The sequence below is a fragment of the Sesamum indicum genome, linkage group LG3, assembly GCF_000512975.1.
Source record: "Sesamum indicum cultivar Zhongzhi No. 13 linkage group LG3, S_indicum_v1.0, whole genome shotgun sequence".
Taxonomy (NCBI): Eukaryota; Viridiplantae; Streptophyta; class Magnoliopsida; order Lamiales; family Pedaliaceae; genus Sesamum; species Sesamum indicum.
This window is the reverse complement of record NC_026147.1, coordinates 22,210,039-22,229,138: the sequence shown is the minus strand read 5'-3', so window position 1 is coordinate 22,229,138 and position 19,100 is coordinate 22,210,039. Positions and strand designations below refer to the sequence as shown.

Here is a 19,100-nt window from a genome sequence, read left to right as displayed (position 1 = left end):
ATGAATTATATTATTTGGGGGAAACATAAACAGGGATAAGTGGGATTAATTAAGGAAGTTAATGCATTGAAGGAATTGAGAGGGTAGGGGGGCCGGAATTGAAAGAAGTTGGGCAGCAGTCCAGATTCAAAGTTCCAATGATTGGGTGAGAATTGATAATATCAGATGTTGTCCTCCCTCCGTACAACAAATGGACATTTGATCCATCGATGTTTCTCTTTCAACATTAATTAGTCCAGATAGCTTATACATATGAGTGAGTGAGGAAGTGAGTGAATGAGGTCTGATCAGGACATCAACGAATTAATAATAATAAATTATGTTATGTTCATTTCATCTTTATATATATCCTCCGGATTCTTTGAACGTAGTAAACTTATTAAGACAGGCACTTGAAATCCTTCTACATATGTAGAGTATTAAGTTTTTTCACAAGTATGGCAATATACGGCATAGATGCTTCGCTCTCCCTGCAATAATAATATTGTTGTACGACTCCCTTCATTACCCACTCAACCCCCCGCCCCTCCTTTTTCTTATCATACGCATTCATGGAATTTCAAAACAACATAAGTTCACAAAGTATTTTCTTAGACTTATAAGATGATTTTAAATATTTTGATAAACAAATTTATAATTGTTGGAATTTGATGGTTCATGACCCTTTTATGGTACGCCCAGCCCAAGGTCCATCTACTTTTTCACCTAGATGGCTCACAACCGGCCCACCCCATTTGGCCCTTGGTCCTCCTCATCCAATCGACCCATTTACCCAATCTAGGTACATGTCCTATTAATATCTAACCTTAACCCTAATCCCTCATGGCAGTTGTCCCCTTTCCCTCTCAAACCCTTCTTCTCCCTCTTCTCTCTCTTTCCTCTGGTTTTTCCCCATTATTTTTTGATGGCCTTGAAACCCTTCACCCACAGCTTCTTTTCTTCTGCGACATTAATGCCTTAACCCCCGCCCCTCTTTTTTTTCTTCACCTCTTCCTCTGAAAATTCCTAGTTGTGAACTAAGAAATACCTAAGTGGATCTGTGTGACCAAGGTAGTTTGGTGGTTGGCCATCGTAAGCAATCATGAGAAAAAGGTTGCCAGCTTCTTTGTGGTCGTGGGCTCCTATCTCACTGGATTTGGCTCTCTGCGCCTAAATGTCTTTGCTCTGTGATTATTATTCTTTAGATCCGTAATTAGTTTTAAAGATCTGTATATTTCATTATTTCTGTTGTATACCTCTGGTCTGTAAATTAAAGAGTTTCGTACCCACTAATTTTTGTAATAGTTTATTGGGGTTTGTTTTCAGAGAAATCACTTGTAGGATTTTCTCCCTACAATAATTAGTATGATTATTAGTATTGAAATAGCTCGTTAATTTTTTTAAAATAAATTAGAAACTATTTATTTTTCTTTAAATGAACTTACCAATTTATAGAAGTACTGATTGCTTGTCCACACGTAGAGGGATTGAGGGTGTCCCCGTAGAGGGATTGAAGGTGTCCCTGTTGGAGGCATAAAGGCGTCTCTGTTAGAAGACTGAATGTGTCTCTGTTAGTATACTGAAGGTATATGTATAGAGAGGGCATCCCCCTAAGCTATGACTCTGCATACCTCCTTTATTCTCAGAAAAGGGGGCGAAATATATGGAGATAAGGCAGGATTTGATCTTATCTTTAATTGATCAGCTTACAACAACACGTCTTTACTTAGGAGAGGAATCCTTTCATGCGATGGCTCCTATTTTACGATGAGTCTTCTAAGTTTAGGAATCTTGAGTTTTGAGAGTGTCTCCCTTTTTTTGAGTTGTCCTAGTTGTCAGGGGGATCCTCCTAGGACTGATGTGGTCCAATGTGGATGTTGCTATCGGGGTTGATGAAGTGCCATGTGGGAGAGTGGGTTGTTCGAGTGTGGCCTTTTGGGCCGAAGATTTATCAGGCTTTGATCATAATCCAAGTAGGGGATGTCTTCAACCTCATTCTTTTGCCAATTTGCGTTTTGGAGGGCACCCGCCAAAGACGTTTGGCAGGCCCTCTTGGGGCTTCTTAAGATGTTATGAACCTCTGGTTTATTTATTTTTTTGGATCGCTTGGGCCTTTTTAAACCAACTTATCGAGACGAGTCAGGATCTAATATAAATTAATTATCATAATTTATATCTATGCAATATAAAATAAATTATTAAAAATTCTATAAAATATTTATTAAAATTTGTAAATTCACGCAAAGCGGTCTCTTAATATTAAACACATGAAAGTAAACGGAGAGAGCGAATGAGTATACCGTCATAATCATCAGAACGCGAGTCCAATACAAAAGCACACGAAATCAAAGGATTTCGTAGAAAGCGTGAGGTGGGCGCCACCGCTTTTTGACCACTTTAGGTGTGCGGGGATGGGGAAGGGCGGGAGGGACCCACAGCCGGAATGGGGCTCCTCCACTCCACTCGCCAGAATCAAACGGCTTAGAATTAGATCAGACCCAGAAAAAGAGCCGCATTTAAAAGATGAGCATTTTGGGGCACATAAATTAACCAGTTTGAGGATGTCTTCAACGGCTTCCACGTATTCCGGGCCCCACCCCCCAGCCTGGAACAATTTCACGTGATTTAACTTTGAACATCCCCTGATTGACTTTTCACGCATTTGTCACCAGGCCCCACTCGCCGTTATGGACATGGGGTGCACCCTGCACCCTACACCCTACACCCGCGCCCCTTTTAATATTCTTGTTCTTTAATAATTCACATTAATCAACTTAATGACAATACAAACTTTCAACTCATATTCTAAAAATTCTGTAATTATATTTATATTATAAATAATAATATGTCATAATATTTTATAATTAATGCACAAATGAAATATGAGACAAGAAAATCCGTTCTTCAATTAAGTCAACTTGCAACACGATTAATCAATTTTAAGTTCAATCAAGAAGAAATAAGTATCCTTTTTCAATACTCCATGATATTTAATGAAATTATATAAATTTAATATGGAGACGTAAATTTATCGACCTTGTTCTTACTATTTTTTTAAATTAAAAATTATAAAAATCGAATAATATAGATGGTAAAAATTAAAAAAACGCCCACTTAGTCAGCTCACGTTAAAAACTAAATAAAAATTAATGAGTTATTTATAAAATGAATATTTCGACTTTGCTCAAACATCATAGAAGCTTTTGTAATTAATCTCTAAATTTAGAATAAATTACATAGACGCACCCTAAGATTAGGTCAAATTATACAATCACCCTTTGTATTTTATAAAATAACAACTACACCCCTTAATGGGTATTTGTGTAATATTTTTCAAGAGGTATTTATATAAGTTTTGTATTTTAATAGGAGACGTAGTTATAATTAAAACTATAACTCAGGAGATATAACCATAAATTTATAAAAATAAAAAAAAAATATTTATATATTCCAACCTCGTAATTTAACTTTAAATTTATGAATAAGAGTGAGTGATGATCCAAAAATAATGATACTAATTAAGAGTGGGGGCAGATTAAATGGGGAATTTGGAGTGTAGTGAAGGTGAAGCAGAAAGAAAAAGAAGCAGCAGTTGGGGGTGGGGTGGGGTGAGGTGAGCAGTTGATTACATTACAGCTGTCAGCTGACCATTCCACCGACCGCCTCTCCTCTCTACACTCACACACACACACACACACAAACCAACATTATATCCTTTTCAACCACTTCCCAGTACTTGTAATTTTCGCAAATGTGAATTGTTTAGCGACTATCTATACTCATATTTTTAACCAAATTCGAATATTTTAAAAAATAAATAAATGTAAGTTATATCAAAATATAGTTTCATTAAATTGAATAATAACAAACAATAAATAAATAAAAAATCAAAATGACTGTCTAAAAAATATATTTTATTTAATTATTTTCGATCCCATTTAATTCTGTACTTCTAATAATCATAATTATGCTTCCCTTCGAGTCTCCAACCATATATCCCCCACTTTGTTTTTTTTTTTTTTTTTGGGTTGGTACTTTTAATAATGGAACTAAAAAAAATGTATAAAATTTGGAATACGGTGGAAATAAAAAAGAAATAATAGAGTGTGGAGAGTGTACAGATGTGGTTGTAGTTGGAAGCCAATTGGGAATTTGGGCGTGGAGAGGTTGTGCTTTTTGTCCACAACTCAAATGGGCAACCAGAATTGGTTAGGGTTGTTCAAACTTTTGATGTTGTTTTATGAATTTTGAGGAACAAAACTGGGGAGCCACTCATTTTTGGACCACACGCCTTTCAACTTTCAAAATATCTTACCTATAAAGTTTTATGTATCTTAAACTAAAAATAAAAATTACAATCAACTCATACAAAGTTTGTTATAATTATAAGAATAAATTAAATTTGAGATAGTAAGTTGACAAAAAAAAAAAAATTCAATAGCAAAGTATAAAAATAGGCATAGTTCAGATGACAAAATGTAATTCACCCTAATTATAAATACTTTGTCGTTATTTAAAAAATTATAAATACCCATTTAAAATTATAAGTGGCTGACAAATACCCCTTTGTCGCAGTCCATTATAGGGGTATTTATTAAACAAACGTTAATTTGAGGAAAAATTTATAATTATGATAAACCTTATAGGAAGTCTGGTAATTTATTCTTTAAGTGTGAAGATAAGTGAAAGTGGATGGGAAGGGGAAAGCTGAGAGAATTGGAGGAATGAGTTGATTGACATTAAAATCAATGTGCAATTGGGTGGGCAGCAGCTCTTTGTTAATTCTTTGTGGAAGTTTCCCACTTAATTCATCTCCATCTCAATCTGCTCTGCTCTTAGAATTATTGATTTGCCAGACAACCAGCAGACCAAATGCCCAATCTTATGTTGGACAAAATCTAGCACGTACACCTCATTTTTGTTAAATTAGTGTGGAAACCCTATCCTATCCTGACTCATGCTCACTTTTGCAGATGTGGACACCATTTCATTAATCTACCTATAACCATCTTATATGCCTTAAAATGAAATGCTTACGTCATCATGTATGAAGTTTATCCTAATGCAAAAAAATAATATTATTGAGGGGTTTCAGTTCATTCTCGACTTTATCGGATCTAATCCCCAGAATGATTACGAATAGAGTTGTCAATTATGGAATTTGATGAAATGAATGTGGTGATGTTAGAATTTGGGGAAGCTAAGGTTAGTCTCTATAAACACTTTGAAATCATGTTGTGGACGCTTTAATTTCTAGAAACATGTTCGTTTGTATCTACTATTTCTCACATGTTGTTTCTTTTTTTTTTTTTTTTGTTGGATTTAGGCCAAATTCAATGCATGGAGCAAAAGAGGAAAGGATCCCCACACGCCTTTTCCAGGAAACCTGAGGGATGATGACATATACTGACAATGGCGTGGCTAGTCAAAAAGAAATGTACAAAAATTTCACATCATTCTTCCTTTTAAGAAATAATTTGAATAAGATTCCGTGGTTATCATCATTGGTAGGAAGCTAACATTGGTGGTGCTAATTGAACACAATTAACTGTTGCCAAATGTCGGAATGCTAAAACTATGGGCCAATTCTGGCACTTTAACTGGGCAATAGGCCTGACAAATTCTGCAAGTTGGTTTTTCATTTGACTCGGGCATTTAACAGATGCCCAAATTGTTCTGGTATTAAAAACGAAACCCATTCTCTCTCTCTCAGAATTTAGTGCGAGAATCTGAAGTTTTTCATTTCAGTATAGAATTATTTTAGACATTTGTCTATATTTTCATTTAATTAAAATCATTATTGATGCGAGCAAAAAATTATTTGTTTGGGTTGCATTCAATTTGGGATCTTTGGTCCTACTTTTTAACAAGTTTGGAAACAGAAAAATTGCATACAAATAGGGCCATATAGAATGATATATTAGGGATTGATCATAAAAATAGGTAATTTGTGAGTATGTGCGCCACAACAGTTCATTGCCCTTTATCGAAGATGAGAGGCTTCTTTTATAGTCTTAGTCTCCTGTAGTTTGAAGAAGTATTCCTCCCTTGGGATTCAGATTGGTCGTTATTGTTGATAAGCCCTCAACAAATTTGGGAGGAATTTTTGAGGTTTGTGACCGCTAGAGGACTCTCGATCAGATGAGTCTCCTTGCAGAATATACTCCCAAAATTCCAAGGATAATCAGGGTGAGCAAGGTAATGCATCTAGATTCTTGGACCTTCCCATTGATTATGTGGCTTTTATTTAGATGCTCATGGTACGATTTTGATTTTTTAAACTTATTTTCAAATTGAATTGTCATTGACCGTTTTATAAAATAATTTTATAAACTGTCACTTTTAAAACCAAAATCAAATATGCGGTTTCGAACGGTTGCATGCGGTTTTGCGATCTTAATACTTATAACAAAAATAAGATGTTTAGATTAACAAGAATTAAGAAATGAAATAAGTGTTTGTACGTGATAAGTAAGAAAAACCAACATTATGCACCATAGACCAACAACACTCTCCATAAATTTAAGTAGATCAAAATATATGATCACATATATTAATCAAACAAGAAAACACTTAATCAAACAAATGCCAATAGTCGGTTTTAGAGAACAAAGATAAAACGCACAAAGACAAAATAAAGAAAGCAGTAAGATAGAAAAGAGAGAAGAGGAAAAGGGGGAGGAAAAAAATAGGGGAGAAAAAATGAATGAGAAATTGAGACAATCATCAAATAGACTTAAAGAATTACACATATATATTTGTATAAAGTCCAAATATAAATTTTACAAAAATAAACTTTGTAATGTGGATTTTTTATAATATATGAGTTTCAGGATTATATAATTTGAAATTCTTCTAAAAAATTATCGAATGATTATATATATAATTCAAAAAATTAATTATATATTTACCGGTGCAAGCGGTTTTATGGCAGTTTTTATAAGTTTTAAATTAAAACCAAACCAATAGTGTAGTGTGATTTTACTCTAAATTTAGAATTAGAGTTTGAAAAATAAATTATAAAAAATAATTTGATTTGGTTTGGTTCAGATGATTTTTGGCAATTTTAATTTTTTTTTTATTACCCCTAACTTTGTTTCCTCCAGGTGGTTATCCAAGTTGGTGGCAAGGTGGGCGGTAGGCCACCCTCTTCTACGGGCTTATGGATGCACCCTCAGACCTCTACTACAGTTGAGTATCCTAGGTGCTATCTCGGGCCTTGTGCAATGGGTCATTCTCCCTTGGGGCTGCCTGCATTTTTGGGTCCTAAATTGGGCCTCATTCGAGCTGCATTCCCTCTTGAGTCGACTGCATTTTGAGACATCAATTACTATTACAACTAATATTCTAATTAATTGTGATCTACAAAAATCACCATTAGCTCCTGTAAATATATATCAACATAATTCGATATTTAAAAACTTCTAAACCCTTGATTATATATTCAAACTCGATATATAACAAGTTCAAATATCACACTTAAAAATTTTAAATTTAATTTAAATTTTTACATAGATAGCGTGTATATATTAATGAGAATAGAAAATGCATCATGATTGAAATTGAAAATCCCACTCCGCCAACCGAAGACAAGAGCGTCTGACACGATCATGGAGGGGATCTTCCCGTCAACAACCTTTCATTCTACGCAACCAGAATAATTTTCTCGTGCAGCTATTTCTTACTAAAGTTAAGGGTCAGGTGCACTCAACCTGTCTGATGAAAATACAAAGAGAGATAAACAGGAAATAAAATTGGAAGATAGTGTGCAAGGAATTGGTGGAGATGTGGAGTCGGCAAGTAGATACATATGTTGGTTTATGTCATTTTCTGAGGAGAATTGGGTGAGTGGTGGCTGCATTGCATTCATTCACTAAATTTCTTTTCAACAAAGTCAGTAGGGGCCTCCACCTTATTTTGTGAAAACATGGGCGTCTTGAATCACATGACTACTAATACTATAGTCCACATCCCAATTAAGAAGTCTAGACTTCATACTTCAATTAGTAGGCCACGTCCCCATGATCTGGAGCTCAATACTTTATTATGAAGATATTGAGTTCAAAACTTATTCAAAATATGTACGGATCGGCTGCGTGCATGGATTGAAAAAAAAAAATTCAGACTTCAATTCCAATTCTCCATGAAGAAAAATCTAAGTGTTCACTATTTGAACAAGACACGTGCTCTTAGCATTGATGAATTATGCCGGACTTCTTATTATGGTTATTGTTATTATAATTAACAAGTAAAATTCTTAATTGATATTAATTAATTATGATTGTCGAATGACTATTAGTTATTGTTTCTATAAGTAATGACAAAATATTAGTCATAACTAAAATCAGTCACATATTTTTGGCAATAGTTAAGACCATGATCAAATAAATTTTCTTATTTCTTTTTTTTATAGTAAAGATAATATTAGTTTACTATGATTTTTTAAATTGTAGTATTCATATGGTAGAGAATAATAATTTTTCTTTATAGTGTATCCAATTTAGGTAAAATATTCTATATTTTTTCTTTGAAAATTTTAGAGTAAATTATGATACGCAAAATAGGCAAACAACCCCCTTCACCATAGTGTTGTATGTTGCACGTGTGAGTTTTTTCTTCTTCTTTTTTTTTTTATTTTTTTTTATTTTACAACTGTTAAATCTGATTTGATATAAATCAATGATTCATATTTTATCTTAGTATTCTACAATCCATATCAAATTTTACTTAAATCTACGGCCAATAACTTATCTTTTTCAAATCAATGATTCAGATTTATTTTCATATATTTATATATAAAACTTATAGAATACAAAACAATAAAAAAAAAGAAAATTGATTTTGAATGATGTTATTTGTCATTAGTTATTTTCTATTTTTCCTAATTCTAGTAAGAAATTGAATCCTAAAAATGCGAATAAGCAGATGATATATAACATTTATATACAACGAATGATTTTATAGAAATATTTAGAATTAATATGAACAATATTAGAAACAGAAAAAGCTTTGTACATAGTGCATTTCACGGGATTGGATAGTCCATTTTCAATTATTATATAGTTTAGTATGATAACTGTTCATTTATGCTTTTATGAAATAATTATGGACTGATTTTCAAATAAATACAAACACACACATATATACATATATATAATTTTTGTTAAGTAAAGAAAAACCATTAATAATAATAATAATTATTATTATATTTATTTTTTAATGTGTATATTTGTAGACATCCAGAATCAAAATTTTTATGTATACAATATCCAAAATAACCATGCAAAAATAATTAATTATATAATTTTTATTCATTTACGAGAAAAACCGAAGCCATTGGCGAGGGCGTGGACCGTCGGATTGAATGCGAGGCGCCCCACGATCCCCTGCTTGTACGGCAGGAACGTTTTCTTCTTCAGATCCTCTGAAACCGCTCGGTTCACAGTGTAATGCAGCTCGTGTGCAGAAACCGGTCCCCTTCTTCTCGAACCGGACCCTGGGCTCTCGATTACCCTGAAGCTCGAGTGCCTGGCTCCCACCGCGTACTTCTTTAGAGGGTCTTCAGCGGCGGCGCGTCCCTCCGACGCGCTCCGGAACAGGAAGAAGTCCTTTAACCTCCATTTCTTCTGGCCTTTCGTGGACGCCGACAGGGCTGAGCAGAAATTAGCTGGTGGTGAAGAATTCTCTGCAGCATGCTGTTGCTCTTTCTCTTTCTCTTCTTCTTCTTCTTCCCATGGCCATGGATATTGGGTATCCCTGAGCGGAGAAAGCGACCGCGCCGCCCTTCGGCTCGACGATTTAGACAGAGTACTCATTCCTCTTTCTCTTCCTCTTTGAGGCCCCGCCGCCTCCTTCGCGGCGTTTTCCGCTGCAATAGCAAAAGGGTCTCTTTCTTTACTCTTGTGCCGCGGCGAGAAGGCGCCCTGGATTATCTTCCTAGTTTGCGAAATCGATTTCCGGGGAGATGCCAAACTGCTTTCACTAACCCCCTCCGCCTGAGGAAGTACTTGCATCCGCGGCGGGGGCGTCAGGGGCTTAATCACGCCGCCATCGAAGAGCTCCTCCGCAGACAGGGAGGCTGATCTTTCCCACTCTCGGCTCACATCAAACGCAAAATCATCTCCATTGTTAACCCTGACGGGCGATTTCGGGGTGCCCGGCTTTTCTTCCCAGTCAAACGGCACGGCGGAAGCCACCCCGCCTTCTTCCTCATTGCCAGCCTCGGAAAAATCATCGAAATCCTCAGGGAATTGAGAGAACTGAGAAGGGCTCGTGGGCGCACTGAAATAGTACTCCCCGAATCGCTTCGGCGAAGACTTTGCATTGTTGAAATCAAAATCCAGGTTTCGGGAAGGTATCATAACTTCCATTTTCCTCCAGGCTTTTGATAAAATAATCTCAGCTGTGAGAAAAGTTCAAAATGAAGGAAGGAAGAGAGGAGAGTGAGGAGAATTGAGACAGAGCCGCCTTTTATTACATTGTGAGTGATCACATTTGTCGCTTTTATGATGTTAATTTTGCATGAAAAAACAAGAAACTGGTGACCCACAAATGTACTATGAACTTTAACTTGGAGTGAAAGGTTAGATTTACATAAGCATGCGTATTTTTATCATCACTGATTAACGCTAATTAATTTATGGACACATGTTCATTACTATTATACTAAACGAAGGTTAATTGAGTCAAGGAATGTGTTGGAATTCAATGTTGAGGATTTGCATGTGGGAGGATGACAGTGAAAGAAAGACGCATAAAGCTCATTTTACAAAATATGCATCTTATGTGATGCAGACTTGCGTCCGGCATATAAACTTGAAGATGAAAAATTCTTGTTCAAACTACGTATGATCAATCTAAATCAATCATAAAACAAGTTAATTACATATGTTATATTGTTGGCCACTTTCTTTTAATCGTGTACTAATCACACGGCAAGTGTATTACAATTATTATTTAATTGGTTCAGATTCGTTCGAGTTGGATTCCAACTAAAATTTTTCAAAAACTCATTCTTTTTAATGACATATCTTTTTAAAATAAATCTTAACATTATAAAAAATCAAAATGAAGAATACCTTGTAGGTTATGACTGAAACCTCATAAATATCGATCGAAATGTGGGAGTGCATATCAAATCACTAAATAACACATATGACAAGTGTAAATATAAAATATGTACACAACTATGGTGCACAAGTCAGGCAACCAAACAGGCCCCCCCTTTTTTCCCAACATTGCTAATTGCTTGGATTTTGAAAGTGGAAGAAATAATAACAAAGACCTACTTGCTTTCATCGTATTATTACTTTGAAAATCACTTTTTATTATATTTTTACACATTAATCATCATGTAGACTGAAGCTAAGGCAGTGAATAAGAGTCAAAGCAATATCAATGGGTCAATGGCTATAGATTAAACTAATTAAACAGGAATCAATTAATTATTTTGTTTTAGGAACATTAATTGTGTGATATTATTTGCAGGGCTTCCCAACTGGCGCATGCCTTGTTCTCTTGCTTCCTGACATTATATAATTACGTATAATATAAAGCCTCTTTTACCTTCAGTATATATATACATCATACTTTCAGTCAAAAAGTGATGCAAAAATACGTCGTAATATTCTTAATAATAGTAACTATTCGTGATCGAGACAAAATAACTCGGTTAGATCTCTAAAAATTAGTTCATTTAATGAAAAAATTATAATTTTTCGTATAGATATGATTCATCACATTAAGATATTAGATGTTAATTGCATATATCAATAAATCATTTTAAGTTAAGAATAGATACAGATAATATAGTTTTTGTTAACTTGTAGAAGTCGTGTCTGGCGCTACAAGAAAATGACTCAATAGTTACAAAAAAGTTCACTGCTAAAATCAACATCGAGCTAGTTAGAAAATAAATTTCTCGTTCCTAATTTATGTTTTTTAATATTTTAAACATTCGTTAGCGAGTTAACTTTTGTGCTAAACTTATTAATAAGTAAATTTTTCATATTGAATAATATAGACTATCAACAAAGATTTTTACTTACTAAATAATTCGACGCTGATTTTTTTGTTTTTTATTCGTAGCTATTGAGTCATTTACTTGTAGTATTGTGAACCATCTACAAAAATAGGAGTGAGTCCCAATTTCATGTTTTACATTGTATCTGTGCTATAAAGTTCTTTATATTTCATGTCCCAATGAATGTTTCACTATCTTCTATTGTATGTTGTTTGGCCTTGTTTTATCTTTTTTTTTTAAAAAAAAATAAAATAAAAAAGGTAATTGCTATTATTTTACAATAACTCAACGAAATATTATCCAATTTGATCACCGCAGTTTTTATTTCAGTTATTCATATTGGAGGGAAAAAAAGATTTGGTTTGAATACAGGAGAGTATGGCTTCTTTTATGAACAAATTTCGTAAATTTTCTTTCATAGCTTGCATTTGCAAGAAAATTGCACACATTCTAAAATTCAAAACCAACCGGACAACTAATACTATGTTTTTCCCATATACAATATAAACTTGCAATGAAGGGTTGCCTGGAAAATGGAGTGGATTTTCTATATATGCACTCTTTTGAAAAAATGAATCAAAATAATGAAACGTTTACATCCCCAAACACCCCTTCTAGAAACATTCCAGGTAGACTGAAAAGACTATTCAATTGTTTCAATATATCTATATCTGTGCAGAGGAAAATTCAACCTCAACAACTGCTAAAATCTCGACAAGACTTGGCTTGGGCTAACCTTATTCATGTCTGGAAAAGGTACCTGAAGCTAAACTCGTACGGTATTATGTGAAGAGTCTGTAAGTGAGGCTCATCTTCCATGTTCTCGATGCATTTCATTGCTTCTTTTCCAAGTTCGGATGGTAGTTGAAGGCATATCCAATCCAGCAACGACTCCAAGTCCTTAGCAAAGTCTAGGAGATACCAATCCAGTAATTTCGGTATTGCTATAACTTTGTTAGCGTTTGAAATGCCAACTGCTGCTTGTAAGTAGTCTCTTTTAGCCGTTTCCAGCTCGTTTTCAACTTGACATGCGGTGTAAACTCGCACCTTTAATTCAAAGGTGGTCAAATAAGTGCATATTCAGCTTTTAGGAATACATGGTATAAAATAAATTTCGTCTCTAACAGCTCACTTTTGAATAGATGGTCAATCAAGGCAAAGTGGCTAGAAAATACTAATGTGGTAGTAATATGGACTTGTAATGGATTCACATCAAGCAATAACTTACAGCAGGGGAGGACCAGCTTCCACAAGACAGAGCAAATGTTACCAACGGTTCAGATATTTCCAGACCAAGCATTCCACGTGTATCGTATTTTGTACCTTTCGAGAAAGTCTGAGGAAACAATCGAATAGGATTAGTTATAGGCAAATCCCATCAACCTGACAACTGAAAAAGCGGAAAGTGACAAGAATATTATAAAAGTCGAGCTGTAAGTTGAATTGTCTAAACTCTTACATATTGTGAGTGATAAGGCAATCTCAATATGAAATGCTCGATGGTTATTGCATTGAGAATGTGTCCGCCAACATTTACTGTTGCCTGAGAAACGAGTGTGAAAATAAGTCACTCGATGAAGTACATATCATCATACATGACAATTAATTCTTGAACACACATGGAACCGCACGCTTTGTCTTGATCAAAATACCTAAAATGTTGTTGCTTTATAGAAGACTATGCATTCTAGCTCACACAACACATTCAGCTTAAACTGATAAAAAGCACTAAATAAGCACTACCTTCTGCATCAGTTCAACTACCATTTCAGGGCTATCTGGAATGCCATACGCAATAAATGCCTGAGGAAGTAAATCGTTACTCATCAGTTCTTTGAAACTTGACCATCCAATGATACAAAACAAAAAATAAGCATCTTGCCTTGTACATTTTGTAAAGGGAGCAAAAGGGAATGATTCTTAATGCAAGTTAATAACGACGAACTTTACTAATGCTGAGCTACTTTTGAGTGAATTAGGGAAAAAACAGGGATTGTTCTCAGTTTCATACATTCATCATGCATGAATTGTAGATGTTAATCCAAAAGGCAAGCTTTTCTTGATGGCTTAGGCCCTTCAAATCAACTGTTGCAAGTCTCTGGAGCAGAAGCCTGAAAAAGAAGATGACATGTGATATATGCACCATCATCGTACAAAATTGCCACCAGAGCAACAAAACTTAAGCTGGTCCACAGTAACTTACTTTAGTCTCTGAACCAGGAAGACGGATATTGCTGTTCGGTTCGGGTTGATGGAAGAAGCTTCAATGGAAACTAAATGCTTGTATGGACCAATTTCTCTCTTCCCAAACTTTGAACACAAATCGTAAGGATCATTACACTCTGCATATGCTAAGCTTTCTAAAGAATGTAGCACAGGCACTGCAGGTAATGTTTCAGTGATAGTGCTATTCTTCTTGGAACTCATTCTCAAAAATATTTTCATTAAGCATTTCAGAATACTCTCAGAAATTTTGTTCGGACTGTCATCTATTGGTGATATTGCGTCCCGCTTTACAGGAATCTTCTCTTCTGAAGTCTCATGGTCCATCACTTGGCTTTCCAACTGAAAAAATTCCAAAGAAACAATTAAATGTAGTTAGTCATATATTTCATCATGCAGTGATAAAGATAAGTGAAACACACACCTGCGATATCTGAGGATCTGAGTGCCTCTTGCCTGATGTGCATCCAATGGGCGACTTTTTAACTCGAGTTCTCATTGGTTGTACTTTTGAGTTGAGCAATCTCTTGTTCTTTAGTGAATTGGTGCTTGACTGGTTCTCTTTTCCTCTCCTTTCATCTAAATCACATTGGAGGTACAAGATTTTTCATACTGTGGGGACATTTTTGCAAAGATTATGTGGAACTCTTAGACCAAAGGTGCGATGTGAATCTAATACAGCTTTATCAGAATCACTACCTGAAAGAGAAGGTAAAGTTTTCAATACGATCGTTGGAGAATTTGCCTCAGTATGAAGCGACGAATCGGATTGCTTTGTCTTCAGATATTTTATCTGAACAGGGTCACATAAATCAGCTGAATTATCCATGTTTTTCTTGGAGGACGAAATGTAGACAGCTTCTTGATATAATCCTTGCCTGAAATGCACCACCTTTTCTTCAAGCCGAACGACTTCTTCTTCCAGAACAGCTACTTCAGCTAGAAGCTCTAATGTCTACACATATCACTTCACAATCAGTGAAACAATGTAATATCACTCAGAACTTGATAAAACATAAACGAGATTAGTTCCTTTACTTAAAAATTCATCAATTAGAATCCACCATCCTCAAATTCTTGAAAGTTGATAAATACTAATGAAAACGAATAAGGAAGTTGAGGCTGACATGAGGGGGGAGATAAGGTGGTAAACGAGGAAGAGATCCCAACGGTCTAGTAAAGGCTCTTTCCAAAGCTCTATGAACATTTTCCTCATGTCTGAGTCTCTTCTTCAGCTTATCAACCTGCATCATCAGACTTATAAAAGTAAATTTTACATACATGAGAACAGGAAAACTTAACAATATAATAAATGCAAAGCCCACATCTTGTTGCAATGCCATCTTTCTTTCTCTAACTGAGCCTCGACGGCTCGTACTTGGTTTCTCAGCATCCATTATCCAGCTACTCTGTATTTCCACTATGTTCTCCTTCAAAAAGAGTAGACAAGAATCAGCCTCCACAAGAAAGGAATCACACATGATACAAAAAGATAAAGCTCTCTTCCACTCAGGCTCACCCTTATTAGAAAGACAAAAAAAGCAAAGAAAAATCTCGCAAACAATCCAGATGATGGGCCAATAGAAAGCTACTACTGAAGGTTTATAAGCAGACAAAAACACAATTTGGAGAAACCAAGAACACAAAGACATCCCAATTCAGATCATGTTTTCTCCTCTATCCATCTCTTATGCCAATTCAATCAAAAACCCATCAAAGATTCTCAGATCAATCCATTTTCCCAGATGAATCCTAGAAACTTGTACAAGTTGATTAATACCAACAGATAAAAGGCTACATTACTTTTCATGCTTCACAAGAGCCTTCATAGACTGCAAACTCCTCCGGGCTTTCGTGTTCATCTTTCTTCACTCCCCAAATCAGTACATAGAATGATCCCTACCACCGCCACACCATTGTAAACATATTTAGCACCCCAAAAGATTGAAAATTCATAAACAATAATCAAACTTCAATATTATCACTGTTGAAAACCACCGTCATAAATGATAGTAATGAAGAGGGGGAATAAGAAGAGACCTTAAGAGGAATGAAATCATTGGAGCAGAGAGGAGCGAGGTGGAGACGATTGAATTGATTGAATTTCTCCAAGCCCACCTCATAAAAGACAGTTAACAAACTAGTTCAAAACGTTGTTTCAGCCAAGAGTTCAACTTCTGCAAGGTTTTCTTGATGTGCGTGAGGTTGATGCTCCCACCAATCGCTATCACAACTCTCTAGCTATGTACTCATGCATCCATTTATTCCCAATGAAACATCGTATGTACAAACATATGAATTTGTATAGAATGACAAAATTTAAATGAGCCGATGTCTGAGGTTGTGTGTGTGTGTGAGCGTGTGAGAGAGAAAGAGAGAGAGAGAGGGTGCAGGATTGTATGCGTCAGTCTATAAGGGAGAATTCAAATGTTAGATTCCCAGTCTTGATTTTACGGAAAGGGAATTTAAGTAGGATTGTAATCGAAAATTTTAGTCCACATTGAGTTTGATAAAAACTAAATAAGTTAAATACAAAAAAGATTATATGAAAAAGTTTGAAGTCGATGGAGAGAATGATTAATAACCGAAAAGTGATTTAACTAACAACACTCTAAAAAATCTTCTGAATTTTCAGCATAATTTAAGTTTCTTAATTATAAAAAACTGATGATACATGATTTAGTATATGTTTATTCAATTGGGTACCACGCTTTTTTTTTTAACTTTATTATAATTATAACTATTTTTTATTATTTAAAAAATTATAAAATATTTTTTTAAAATTAACGATCGTCTAATAAATTATACTTTCGGTACCTTCGGATAAGTATTGGGAGACTATAGTAAAATATTTTATAAATACTAATCTCTTTAATTAAAAATTAATTTTATATATCTAAAGTCATAACTAATATTTTTTATAAAATAAATTCATAATCAAAATTCTGATGAAACGTAAAAAGAAATTAATGATATTTAGTTAAAATATTTTATGAAAAAACACAACTGATTTCATTTGAGCTACTATTTAATTATAATATATAAAATTAAAGAAAATAATTAATTTTAGAAAAAAAAAAAAAAAAACATGTGTTTGGTTAGTGTGGTGGATGCAAAAAGCTGGTTACATAACATGGTTGCCCAACTAAAGTAGTCTGAGAGCTTCAACAGGAAAATCAATGGCAATCCAAACAATGCTTGGAACTTTCCACTTGTCATATTATCCCTCTTTTTTTTTTTTTCTTAATTTAATTAAAACCCATAAGCCATTTGCCTTCTTCTGCCATTCACATGCTAACCCCTCCATCTCTACAATTTCATTATATCTTTGAAAAGATTTTTTTTTTTTAAAGAAAAGAGTGACATTATTCTCATAATTCTACATATAGTTATGAGTAATTAATAAAATAATTATATTTATTATAAAATTTCATATCCCGCTTGAAATTTTCCTCGATAATCATCGATCGATCAAAATTATAGTCATATTATAATACGAGTACAAGCGATCATTAAATTCATAAACTGCTTTAATTTCTAAAAAAAATAGCACATATGTTCGTGTATATAAATGACGTATTTTATAATATTGTGATTTCAGTTGCTGAAACAATAGTCATTATGTATGGAGTCGTGTTAATTATAATTATAAATTTTTTATTTTTAATTATGTAAAAAAAATCATATATTTGTTGTATATAAAAATCTGAAAATTGATGGTGTACCCTAATTGTCGAAGCATGTCTGGAATAATTGGCAGTAGATATGGGTTAGATCAAAGTGAGGCCATTATTTATTAGAATTGACAATTGAGTGAAGACATGAGCATGTACGTGCATGCCCCGATTAACTATTAATTAGTAATTATTTGTTAATATAGGGACGTGTTTAAAACTTCAACAACTTAGTTATATCAAGTATAATAATAATTCATCCACCCACAATTATCAAATATCTAATTAATTAATAACTACTCCCAATCAACATACAAATACTTTCTGTTTTTTTAATTGTTGTTACGTACTGATGATGATTTGATAATAGTTCATTGCTCTTTCTTTCTTCAAAATGAGAATCTTGACAGAAAGAAAAATAGTAAAATAAATTTGAATATTTCTTAATCTTTGAAAGGGAAGATCTGATCATTAATGATTGATTTCCGTATCAGTCAAGATTATATATATATATATATATATATATTATGAATTGATTTCATGACCCCAAAATCCCTCCAAATCAGTATTCAATACATCTTGTTAATAAGTTGTGTTCAACATAGCCAATAAATTTTGATTAGTTGGTGAAGTAAAAATCACATAACTATATTAATATGTAGCACTGTTCTATTACCTATCATTGATATTTTATATAAATTGAAATCATAATGTGATTTTAATTAATTTACTGTTTTAGAAGAACTTTTTAATAACTTGAATAAGGAAAAAGGTGAATTATTATTACATAATTATTAGTTAAGGCAATAATGATTTATAGGTGAAGTGTCATTTTCAGGTAGTGATCATCATAAATTTCTGTGAAGACAATTATGTATAAGCTCAACTTGCCCTTCTATTGCTCTTATCTTAGAAAGCCTCAATATTTTTGCTCTATTATATATAGATTAGACGAACTGAGTTTGTTGTAATAGACGAGTCGAGCACATATGTGTTTTTGGTGATGAATCAATCTCTATTTCAACATTAAGTATCAGAGCCTAACCCCAAAAAAGAAAAGAAAAAAAGGAGAAACCCGGATTAGGGTTTAAAGAAAAGGGATTAGTTGTATGATGAGTTGATGGCTAAAGACCACCTGGTTGGTCTTGTCTGCTGCTAGACAGATTATGCATCAGACACCACTTTGATCCCATTAATGTAAT

The 19,100-nt window shown here is 34.0% G+C and overlaps 2 protein-coding genes across 4 annotated transcripts; both read right to left on the bottom strand.

The window, feature by feature from the left end:
- Positions 9,269-10,524, bottom strand: LOC105159283. Its single transcript, XM_011076294.2, has one exon. It carries the CDS (start codon positions 10,347-10,349, stop codon positions 9,291-9,293), a length of 1,059 nt encoding a protein of 352 aa, XP_011074596.1. The 5' UTR covers positions 10,350-10,524; the 3' UTR covers positions 9,269-9,290.
- On the bottom strand, positions 12,524-16,672 carry LOC105159187. Of its 3 annotated transcripts, XM_011076160.2 has the most exons (13): positions 16,265-16,672; positions 16,028-16,123; positions 15,550-15,654; positions 15,352-15,468; positions 15,117-15,179; positions 14,924-15,017; positions 14,649-14,803; positions 14,205-14,566; positions 14,013-14,112; positions 13,745-13,804; positions 13,461-13,544; positions 13,230-13,337; positions 12,524-13,048 (listed from the first exon to the last, which is right to left on the bottom strand). In XM_011076160.2, the coding sequence occupies exons 3-13, from the start codon at positions 15,619-15,621 to the stop codon at positions 12,743-12,745; spliced, it is 1,521 nt and encodes a 506-aa protein (XP_011074462.1). In that variant the 5' UTR covers positions 15,622-15,654; positions 16,028-16,123; positions 16,265-16,672; the 3' UTR covers positions 12,524-12,742. The 3 variants fall into 3 exon arrangements, with proteins under 3 accessions (XP_011074462.1, XP_011074460.1, XP_011074461.1); XM_011076158.2 differs by having other exon boundaries at positions 14,924-15,179; positions 16,265-16,671; XM_011076159.2 differs by lacking the exon at positions 16,028-16,123 and having other exon boundaries at positions 14,924-15,179; positions 16,265-16,671.

What these genes read in the sequence shown, in the direction of transcription:
- LOC105159283 (XM_011076294.2), bottom strand. Translation starts at nt 10,349, where the DNA reads ATGGAAGTTATGATACCTTCCCGAAACCTGGATTTTGATTTCAACAAT.
- LOC105159187 (XM_011076158.2), bottom strand. Translation starts at nt 15,621, where the DNA reads ATGGATGCTGAGAAACCAAGTACGAGCCGTCGAGGCTCAGTTAGAGAA. An exon ending in AACTTTACCTTCTCTTTCAG is followed by an intron (nt 14,804 to 14,923) that starts GTAGTGATTCTG and finishes AATGTGATTTAG; the next exon opens with ATGAAAGGAGAGGAAAAGAG. An exon ending in TAGTTGAACTGATGCAGAAG is followed by an intron (nt 13,545 to 13,744) that starts GTAGTGCTTATT and finishes CTCGTTTCTCAG; the next exon opens with GCAACAGTAAATGTTGGCGG.